The sequence below is a fragment of the Platalea leucorodia genome, assembly GCF_965183815.1.
Source record: "Platalea leucorodia genome assembly, chromosome: 28".
Classification (NCBI taxonomy): Eukaryota; Metazoa; Chordata; class Aves; order Pelecaniformes; family Threskiornithidae; genus Platalea; species Platalea leucorodia.
Genome location: NC_138850.1, coordinates 448008 through 457318, shown reverse-complemented (window position 1 = coordinate 457318; position 9311 = coordinate 448008). Strand labels below are relative to the sequence as shown.

At 70.0% G+C, this 9311-nt stretch overlaps 3 protein-coding genes across 4 annotated transcripts; all 3 read right to left on the bottom strand.

The window, feature by feature from the left end:
- Nucleotides 1–28: 28 nt before the first annotated feature.
- LOC309601123 (uncharacterized protein C6orf136 homolog) lies at nt 29–3696 on the bottom strand. 2 transcript variants are annotated; one of them, XM_082334008.1, is made up of 6 exons: nt 3494–3696; nt 2286–2582; nt 1460–1548; nt 1150–1350; nt 323–392; nt 29–236 (listed from the first exon to the last, which is right to left on the bottom strand). In XM_082334008.1, the coding sequence occupies exons 1-6, from the start codon at nt 3620–3622 to the stop codon at nt 102–104; spliced, it is 921 nt and encodes a 306-aa protein (XP_082190134.1). In that variant the 5' UTR covers nt 3623–3696; the 3' UTR covers nt 29–101. The 2 variants fall into 2 exon arrangements, with proteins under 2 accessions (XP_082190134.1, XP_082190135.1); XM_082334009.1 differs by having other exon boundaries at nt 97–236; nt 323–352.
- Nucleotides 3697–4105: 409 nt separating this feature from the next.
- On the bottom strand, nt 4106–8422 carry ATAT1 (alpha tubulin acetyltransferase 1). The gene is made up of 9 exons (XM_082333916.1): nt 8241–8422; nt 7910–7970; nt 6819–6910; nt 6649–6709; nt 6403–6516; nt 6213–6314; nt 5721–5766; nt 5263–5440; nt 4106–5154 (listed from the first exon to the last, which is right to left on the bottom strand). Exons 1-9 carry the CDS (start codon nt 8336–8338, stop codon nt 5130–5132), a joined length of 777 nt encoding a protein of 258 aa, XP_082190042.1. The 5' UTR covers nt 8339–8422; the 3' UTR covers nt 4106–5129.
- Nucleotides 8423–8689: 267 nt separating this feature from the next.
- MRPS18B (mitochondrial ribosomal protein S18B) lies at nt 8690–9311 on the bottom strand (the record flags this gene model as incomplete). The annotated part of the gene is given in 6 exon segments (XM_082333897.1): nt 8690–8795; nt 8797–8885; nt 8888–8996; nt 8998–9032; nt 9124–9183; nt 9284–9311. Coding segments are annotated over 6 exon segments (357 nt in total), but the record flags the coding sequence as incomplete, so codon positions are not given.

The window sequence follows — 9311 nt, the reverse complement described above, 5'->3', positions numbered from 1 at the left end:
TTGGGGACGCAGCTGTCCCCTCCGGTCACGTCCGTCTGGTTTTTATTCTGTACATTAAGTTAAGGGAGGGGGAGGTGACATGGGGACAAGGATTTGGGGACTCAGGTGTCCCCCGAGGTGGCAGGGGGCTTCAGGGTGAGGCGTAAGGCCGGTCCCGGCTCGGCCAGCGCCACCGCCACCGCCGCTGCCACCAGCAGCTTCTTGGCCTCGGTCACGGCCGTGGGGGCTGGCATCAGCTGGCGGGGGACAAAATTAGGGCCGGGGGGGGACACGAGGGGCACTGCGGGGTCCCCCGGTGTCCCCCGGTGTCCCCTGGCCTTACCTTGTCCACGCGGTGGCAGCGGATGAGCCCCTGCGAGTTGAGGAAGAAGGTGGAGAAGGCGTCGTAGGACCTGGGGGGGGGACGGAGTCAGGGGAGGGCGTGGGGACACGGGGACACGGGGCTGGCATCCCACCCTGGGGGGTGACAGGGACGTGGGGACACAGGGCTGGCATCCCACCCTAGGGGGTGATGGGGACATGGGGACACAGGGGGACACGGGGCTGGCATCCCACCCTGGGGGGTGACAGGGACGTGGGGACATGGGGACACAGGGCTGGCATCCCACCCTGGGGGGTGATGGGGACATGGGGACACAGGGGGACACGGGGCTGGCATCCCACCCTGGGGGGTGACAGGGACGTGGGGACACAGGGGGACACGGGGCTGGCATCCCACCCTGGGGGGTGACGGGGACATGGGGACACAGGGGGACACGGGGACACAGGGCTGGCATCCCACCCTGGGGAAGGACAGGGACGTGGGGACACAGGGACACGGGGCTGGGGACATGGGGACACAGGGACAGAGAGGACACGGCTCTGCAGTGACAGAGGGGACGCGGGGCAGCTGGGCCCCGGGGTGACGGGGACACCGTGACAAAGGGGTGACAAGGACACGGTGACAAAAGGGGCCACGGGGTGACCCAACCTCCTGGTCCACGGTGCCGCAGGAGCAGCAGGTACCAGGGCGAGAGGGGGCGAGAGAGGGTGGCGAGGGGCGACGGGGGGTGCCGGGGGTGACAGGGGAGGTGCCGGGGGGTGCTGGGGGTGACAGGGGAGGTGCCGGGGGGTGCCGGGGGGTGACAGGGGAGGTGCCAGGGTGCTGACCGCAGGAGGTGACGCTTGTCGCGGCGGTAGAAGCGCAGGAGGCAGAGGTGGAGGGGCAGCCCCGTCAGGCGCCAGCGCGCCCGGATGCTCCAGTCCTCGGGGTGCCGGGTGAGCGCCAACACCTCCAGCCGCAGGCTGGCGAAGTAGCCCCAGGCCACCGTCCGGCAGAGGGCCACCGCCACCTGGTACATGGGCCGCCCGCTGGCGGCGGGGAGAGGGAGGCGGCGGTTGGCAGGAGGGCGCGGCCCCGCTGTCCCCCGCTGTCCCCCGCCGCGGGGAGGCCGGGGGTGGCTCGCCGGGGGTGGCTCACCGGGTGTGCAGGCGCAGGGCGGGGTTGATGAACTCCACGTCGGGGGAGTAGAGGCCGTAGTCGGGGATCTTCAGGAAGAAATTGGGGAGCTGCGGGGGGGGGGGGGGAGAAACAGGGGGGGGTCAGGGGGGTGGGGGAGGGGGGTCACCCCCCACACCCCCCCCCCCAGGGGGACACGGAGTCCCCCAGGGGCTGGGTGTAGGGGTTGGGGGGGGGGGGGGGACATGCAGGGGGTGTCCCCATCTTGTCACCCCCATCTTGTCACCCCCCCAATCTTGTCACCCTCCTACCTTGTCACCCCTCTCCCATCTTGTCACCCCCCCAATCTCGCCACCACTCCTCCATCTTGTCACCCCCCCTCCATCTTGTCACCCTACCTTGTCACCCCCCCATCTTGTCACCCCCCCAATCTTGTCACCCCCCTCCATCTTGTCACCCTCCTACCTTGTCACCCCCCTGATCTTGTCACCCCCCTCCATCTTGTCACCCTCCTACCTTGTCACCCCCCTGATCTTGTCACCCCCCTCCATCTTGTCACCCCATCTTGTCACCCTTCTCCCATCTCGTCACCCCCCCTCCATCTCATCACCCTCCTACCTTGTCACCGCCTCATCTTGTCACCCCTCTCCCATCTTGTCACCCCCCCAAACTTGTCACCCTCCTCCCAATCTTGTCACCCTTCCCATCTTATCACCCCCCCCATCTTGTCACCCCCCCACCCTGTCACCCCCACCCTGTCACCCCGTGCCCCACGGTGCCACCGAGGCCACCCCCCCCATCCTGACACCCCCTGTAGCGGTGTCACCTCCTCGCCACCCCCGCTCACCTCGTGCTGCAGCTTCTGGTGCATGACGGCCAAGTGCTCCTCCATGCTGGGCGGGGGGCGGCGGGGCGGCCCGCCGGGGGCCAGGCAGGCGGCCGGGGGCCGCAGGAGGCGGAGGGCGGCGGCGGCGGGGCCATCGCGGACGGCGATGTCATCTTCCCGCCGCCCGTCCACCGTAGTGATGTCACCCTCCATCCCCTCCGGGGGGGACAAGGCTCGAGCGCGGGGGGGGCCGGGGAGCCGGGCTGGGGGGGGCAGGAGGGGCAGCGCCGAAAGGGGGCCGCGGGCGGGCTCCAGGTCCTGGGGGATGGGGGACGGCCTGGGTGGGGGTGACGTCCCCAAGGGGGGGGTGCGGGGCACCGGCAGGGCCCCCCCGGCCACGGAGCTGCCCCGTGGGGGGGGAGCTGCCCCATGGACGGATGGATCTGCCCCATAGGGGGTGATCTGCCCCATGGAGGGGTGGATTTGCCCCATGGGGGGAGGGATCTGTCCCATGGGAGGTGGGATCTGCCCCATAGGGGGAGGGATCTGCCCCATAGGGGGTGATCTGCCCCATGGGAGGAGGGATCTGCCCCATGGGAGGAGGGATCTGCCCCATAGGGGGAGGGATCTGCCCCATAGGGGGTGATCTGCCCCATGGGAGGAGGGATCTGCCCCACAGGGACCCAGCAGGACCCCAGGGACTCTCAGCCCCCCGAGGCCCCGCCCCCACGCCGCAGGCCCCGCCCCCACGGCGGGATCCCCCCCGGCAACCTGCTCCCAACGCCGCGATTTGCATAACCACGCCCCCTTCGGGCCAGCCGGCCCCGCCTCTCCTCACTTCTACATAGCGGTATCTATTTGCATAGCCACGCCCCCCCCACAACCGCCCCGCCCCACCTCAGTGCTCCCCCGTGGCGCCTATTTGCATAGCCACGCCCCCCAAACAGCAGCGAAAGCCCCCCCTCACTTCTCCTCCGCGGTTACATTTGCATAGCCACGCCCCCAAACAAGATCCCCGCCCTATCCCGTTCCACTCCGCGACGTCTATTTGCATAGCCACGCCCCCACCCCGGCTTCTACTCCGCGACGTCTATTTGCATAGCCACGCCTACCCGCCCCGCCTCTACGCCGCGGCTCCTATTTGCATGGCCACGCCCCTCCCCGCTCGCCATTTGCATACCCCGCCCCCTCCCCTCAGCACGGCCCCGCCCCCTCCCCTCGACCCTCACCTGCGGCCGCGCTCGGTAACGGCGTCGCGGCGGCTCCGGGCCGGTCCCCGCGGCCTCGGCCGGGACCCAGGGGCGGAGGGAGGCGGCGGGGCGGAGGCGGACGGCGGCGGCCCGGCCGTGCCGGTACATGGCGGAGCCCCCCCCCCCCGCCGCGGCTTCGCCTCGGCCGCGCCTCGCCTCAAGCCGGCGCTCGCACTGCGCCTGCGCCTGGGCCGCCGGCCCCGCCCCCGCCCCGCCCCTAAGCGCATGCGCGGAGGGCGACGCCGGCGGCGTGCGCATGCGCGGGGAGAAGGCGCGCCCCCGCCCCGCCGGGGAAGGTGACCGCGCCGCCGCGCATGCGCCGTGCGCCCCGCCCCCACCGCGCATGCGCCCCCACCCTCATTCATTCATTCCGGAGGGGGGGCGGAGACAGCTCGCGAACAGCCAATAGGAGGGCGGCACTCCGGCCGCAGGTCGCGCCTTCTCAATGAGCTCTGCCGTTGGCGGGCAGTGGGCGGAGCTCGGACAGGCCACGCCCCCGAGACATTAACCCCGCCCCCCCGGAACCCACAGCAGGCGGGAGCCAAGGCTCAGAGTCACCGTTTTTATTGAAACGTAACCAAAAACGGGGTGCGGGGGCGGGGAGAGGCACCCCTGGGGGCTGTGGGGCGGGAATGGGACCCCCCCCGGGAGCTGTGGGGTGGGGAGAGGCACCCACGGGGGCTGTGGGGCGGGAATGGGACCCCCCCCCGGGAGCTGTGGGGCGGGGAGAGGCACCCCTGGGGGCTGTGGGGCGGGAAGAGGCACCCCTGGGGGCTGTGGGGCGGGAATGGGACCTCCCTGGGGGCTGTGGGGCGGGAAGAGGCACCCATGGGGCACAGAGAGGCACCCACTGGGGCTATGGGGCAGGAATGGGCTCCCCCCGGGAGCTATGGGGTGAGGACAGGCACCCACTGGGTCTGTGGGGCGGGGAGAGGCACCCATGGGGGCTGTGGGGCAGGAATTGGGACCCCCCAGTGGGGCGGGGACAGGCACCCATGGGGCAGAAAGAGGCACCCTTGGGGGCTGTGGGGCAGGAATGGGGCCCCCCTGGGAGCTATGGAGTAGGGACAGGCACCCCCAGGGTGAAGACAGGCACCCATGGGGGCTCTGTGGGGCAGGAACTGGCACCCACTGGGTCTGTGGGGCAGGGATGGGCACCCACAGGGGCTGTGGACTGGGGACAGGCACCTATGGGGCAGAGACAGGCACCCATGGGAGCTGCGGGGCAGGAATGGGCCCCCCCTGGGAGCTATGGGGTGGGAACAGGCACCCATGGGGCAGGACCAGGCACCCATGGGGGCTATAGGGCAGGAACTGGAACCCCCCAGTGGGGCTGTGGGGCAGGGACGGGCACCCACAGGGGCTGTGGATTGGGGACAGGCACCCATGGGAGCTGTGGGGCGGGGACAGGCACCCACTGGGAGCTACGGGGCAGGGACGGGCACCCACGGGGTGGGGACAGGCACCCATAGGGGCTATGGGGTGGGGACAGGCACCCGCTGGGAGCGCTGGGGCAGGAAGGGGGCACCCATGGGGCGCCCCACGTCCCCCCGGCCCAGCCCCGGCGGGCGCCGAGCCCCCCACGGCCCGGCCGTGGGGAGAGCTGCCGTGGGGCTCAGCGGCCGGCGCGCCCGAGGGAGCTGCGGGGGCGAGAAAACAGGGGGGTGGCGGGGGGGGGGGGGGAGTGAAAAATGAGGCAAAACCCAGCAAAACTGGGAAAAAACGACAAAAAACTGAAAGCAGCCGACCTGGCGCGGCGGTGCTGGGGGGCGTCCGTCCGTCCCTCGGGCGGCCGGGGCTCCGTCTGTCCGTCCGGCGTCTCCCTCCGCAGCAGGAACGGCCGGAGGCTGCCGCGTACCGGCGAGCCCCCCGCCCGCCCCGAGGTCAGGTTGAAGGGCCAAGGGGGCTCCGCCTCTTCTCGCAGGACTGGAGGTGATTGGTTGAGGGTTAGGCAAGGCCCGCCCCCTTGCCTGACAAAGGGGCGGAGCCAAGGGAGCCTCCGTGCCTCAGTTTCCCCCCCCCGGTGCCGGCTTACAGTCGCGCTCGGACAGCGAGTAGGGCTTGATCTCCTCCTCGGGGCGCTTGGGGGGCGGGCGGGCGGGGGGGGGGCTGCGGGGGGGCAGCGTTATTAGGGCTGGGGGGGGGGGGGGCAGCTCCTGTGTCCCCCCACCCCCCTGCGCCCCCCCAGGGCCCCCCCAAAACTCACCCGGGCGGTTGGAGAAGAAACCTTCGAAGATGACGAAGTTGTTGACCTGCGGGGGGGAGGAGGAGGAAGGCTGGGGGTGAGGGGCTGCGCTGCCCGCCCCCCCCAGGGGCAAATCCAGGGGTGATTTGCCCCCCTGGGGGCAGTTCTTAAGGCTCCACCCCCCTTTAGGGCAAAAATTTGGGGTGATTTGCCCCCCCCAGGGCGATTCCTGAGGCTCTACCCCCCCTTAGGGCAAGTATTTGGGTTGATTTACCCCCCCCAGGGCAATTCTTAAGCCTCCACCCCCCTTTGGGGCAAAAATTTGGGGTGATTTGCCCCCCCCGGGGCAATTCCCATGGCTCCACCCCAGTCTGGTGAAGCCAAGAGAAGATTTACCCTCCCCAGGGACAAGAACGGTGACAAATACCCTGGGCGGGGGCACCCCAAAAGGCTGGGGGACGCCCCAGGAGGGCGGGGGGCGCCCCAGGGATGTCCCCAGTGCCCCCCCCCCACCTGCGGGATGGCGTCGGCGAGGCCGTAGTGTTTGCGGAGGAAAGCCAGGAGCTTCTCGGAGGGTCGGTCGACAGCCAAACGCCAGGGATCCACCCTCTCGCTCTGCAACGGGGGGCAAGAGAGGCAGGGGGGGTCCCCGCTGTCCCTTTTTGGGTGTGGCCCCCCCCTTTTTTTTGTCCCTTCTCCTCACCTGCAGCATGTGCTGGAAAAGCTCCCGCCCGTATCCGTGTCGTTGCAAGGACTCGTGGATGTAAAAATCCAAAACGCAAAGCGGCTCCGCTTCGTTATGGGCGCCGTTACGGTCCTGGGAGGGCGGCAAGATGGCGGTGAGGGGGACAAGATGGCCGCGGGGGGGACAAGATGGCCGCAGGGGGGGACAAGATGGCTGCGGGGGGGGCCCAGCCGTCCAGGTGCTCCCCCACCCCTCAATACTCACCAGGAGGAAGAGTTTCTTGTAGCCCACCTTGAGGAAGCCGATGACGGCGCCTTTGGGGGTGCTGGGGGGGGGAGAAAGAAGAGATTTGGGGGGGAGGAGAAGGGATTTGGTGGGGGGGAGAAGGGATTTGGGGGTGCCCGGGTCCTCCCCGGGGCGGGGGAAGGGCTCACCCCCGGCCGTCGGCGTCGCGGAGGATGTAGAGGACGTGGCGGTTGGCCTCCATGCGCGCGGCGCTGGTGACGGGGGCTGGGAGGCCCTGGGCCTGGGCGGGAAGAGCCGGTCCCCCCCCCGTTACCCCCCCATGACCCCCCGTACCCCCATTTCCCCCCCTTACCCCCCTATTGCCCCCCCATACCTCCATTACCCCCCGATTATCCCCCCATTGCCCCCCCGTTCCCTTCTCATTGCCCCCCTGTACCCCCATTTCCCCTGTTACCCCCCCATTGCCCCCATTAACCCCCCCATTTTCCCCCCATTACCCTCCCATTGCTCCCCTGTACCCCCACTGCCCCCCAATATCCTCTCATTGCCCCCCCATTGCCCCCCCGCACCCCCATTTCCCCTGTTACCCCCCTATTGCCCCATTAACCCCCCAGTAGACCCCCATTACCTTCCCACTGCCCCCGTTACCCCCCACTGACCCCCATTTCCCCCTGTACCCCCCCAACTGCCCCCTCTTCCCCCCCTGTACCCCCCATTGCCCCCTGTACCCCCCCAACTGCCCCCCATTCCCCCCCTGTACCCCCCATTTTCCCCCTGTACCCCCCCAATTGCCCCCCATTTCCCCCCTGTACCCCCCATTGCCCCCCTGTAGCCCCCCTTTTCCCCCTGTACCCCCTCATTACCCCTCTGTACCCCCCAATTGCCCCCCCATTTCCCCCCGTACCCCCCATTTCTCCCTGTATCCCCCCAATTGCCCCCCATTTCCCCCCTGTACCCCCCATTGCCCCTCTGTACCCCCCAATTGCCCCCCATTTCCCCCCATACCCGCTATTGCTCCTCTGTACCCCCCCAATTGCCCGCATTTCCCCCCTGCACCCCCCATTGCCCCCTGTACCCCCCCAATTGCCCCCCCATTTCCCCCCTGTACCCTCCATTTCTCCCTGTACCCCCCCCAATTGCCCCCCATTTCCCCCCATAGCCCCCAATTCCCCCCTGTACCCCCCCCTTGCCCCCCTGTACCCTCCCAATTGCCCCCCTGTACCCCCATTGCCCCCCATTAGCCCCCCATTTCACACCCCCCCCCCCCCAGTGCCCCCACCTTGGCCGAGGCCCGCCCCAGCTCGTCGATCACTGCCCTCAGCTGCTGCTCCAGGTCCCCCCTGCGCCGTGGGGACACGGAGGGGGGGCAGGGTCACCCCCAAATCCCCCCCCCCCAAAAAAAAGGACCCAGGGGGTGATGAGGGGCCATTACCCAGCATGCCCTGGGGCAGGACCCAGCATGCCCCGGGGCAACAACACTTCCCCCCCCCCCTATTAACCACCATGGCCTGGGCAATGGGGACCTCCAGTTTCCCAGCATGCTCCGCGCTCCCCCCTTTGTTTCCCAGCATGCCCCGGGCGGGGCAGGCCTCAGGCCTAGGCCCCGGTACCGGTGGGTGGGCCCGCGGCGCCCGGCGGGCCGTAGGTGCTGGTCCACCACGCAGAAACGCTCGCCCAGCACCGGTGCCAGGTCGAAGGGGAACTCCATGGCCGTTCCCGCCGGGCCCGGCCCCGCCGCCGCCTCCGCCGCCCGCCGGGCCCGGCCCCACCGCCACCGCCGCCGCCGCGGCCAGGCCCGGCCGGCGCTAACCCCGCCCCTTAGCAACGGCTCAACCAATCGCTACCTCCGCTTCGCCCTCCCCTAGCAACCAAGCCCCGCCCCTCCGCCACAACCCGCCCTCCCGCCGCAAAGCATGACGGGACGCATCCCCTCCCCCACCGCCGCAAGGCACGCTGGGATGTATCCCCCCCCGCCAGAGCCACCCCGCCATTTTGGGGGCGCGGCGGCCATTTTGAGGCCCCCGACAGCCATTTTGGCGGCAAGACCGCCATCCTTGTCAGCCCCGCGCCTCAGTCTCCCCCTGAGAGAAAAAAGGAAGAAGCTAAGTTTTGGTGGGGCCGTAAACGCTTTATTCCCCCCTCTGCTCCACGCTGGGGGCCGGAGGGGGCGTCGGGGGGGCGTCCCCATGGCCGCGGGGCTTCTTCTTGCTTCAGGTAATCCTTGTAGAGGCGGCGGATGCGGGCGATGGCGGCGGCGGGGGAGGCTGCCGCTCGTACCAGGGGTACCAATGGCGGCCGGGGGCCAGGGCGGGCGCCGGCGGGGTCTTGCCGACGGCTGGGTGTCGGTTGGAGAAGTCGTCCCGAGGGGGCTGGGACGTAGGGCACCTGCAGCCACAGGAGACCTGGGAGGGGGGGTGAGGAAGGGATGGGTGAGGGCTCGGGGGGCACCCATGGGCGCTGCTCCCCCAACCCCCGCCGGCGCCCGGGGCTCACCGTGGTCCTGCGCCTGCGCGATGGCCTTGGTCAGGAGCTTGTGCTGCTTCATGCAGACCCCTGGGGCGGGGAGGCACGGTCAGCGCCCGGGGGGGGCCCCCAAGGCACCTATGGGGTGCCCCCAGGGGCGTCCCCATGGCACCCACGGGTGCCCCCTCACCTGTGTGCGTGGGGTGGAAGATGACGCC

Excerpts from the sequence above, each read along its gene's own strand:
- LOC309601123 (XM_082334008.1), bottom strand. The coding sequence starts at position 3,622 with ATGTACCGGCACGGCCGGGCCGCCGCCGTCCGCCTCCGCCCCGCCGCC. Across the intron at positions 2,583-3,493 it reads GTTACCGAGCGCGGCCGCAG|GACCTGGAGCCCGCCCGCGG; the intron begins GTGAGGGTCGAG and ends CCCATCCCCCAG. Across the intron at positions 393-1,149 it reads GACAAGCGTCACCTCCTGCG|GTCCTACGACGCCTTCTCCA; the intron begins GTCAGCACCCTG and ends TCCCCCCCCCAG.
- ATAT1 (XM_082333916.1), bottom strand. The coding sequence starts at position 8,338 with ATGGAGTTCCCCTTCGACCTGGCACCGGTGCTGGGCGAGCGTTTCTGC. Across the intron at positions 6,315-6,402 it reads TTTTCCAGCACATGCTGCAG|AGCGAGAGGGTGGATCCCTG; the intron begins GTGAGGAGAAGG and ends CCCCCGTTGCAG. Across the intron at positions 5,441-5,720 it reads TTTCTTCTCCAACCGCCCGG|TCCTGCGAGAAGAGGCGGAG; the intron begins GTGAGTTTTGGG and ends AATCACCTCCAG.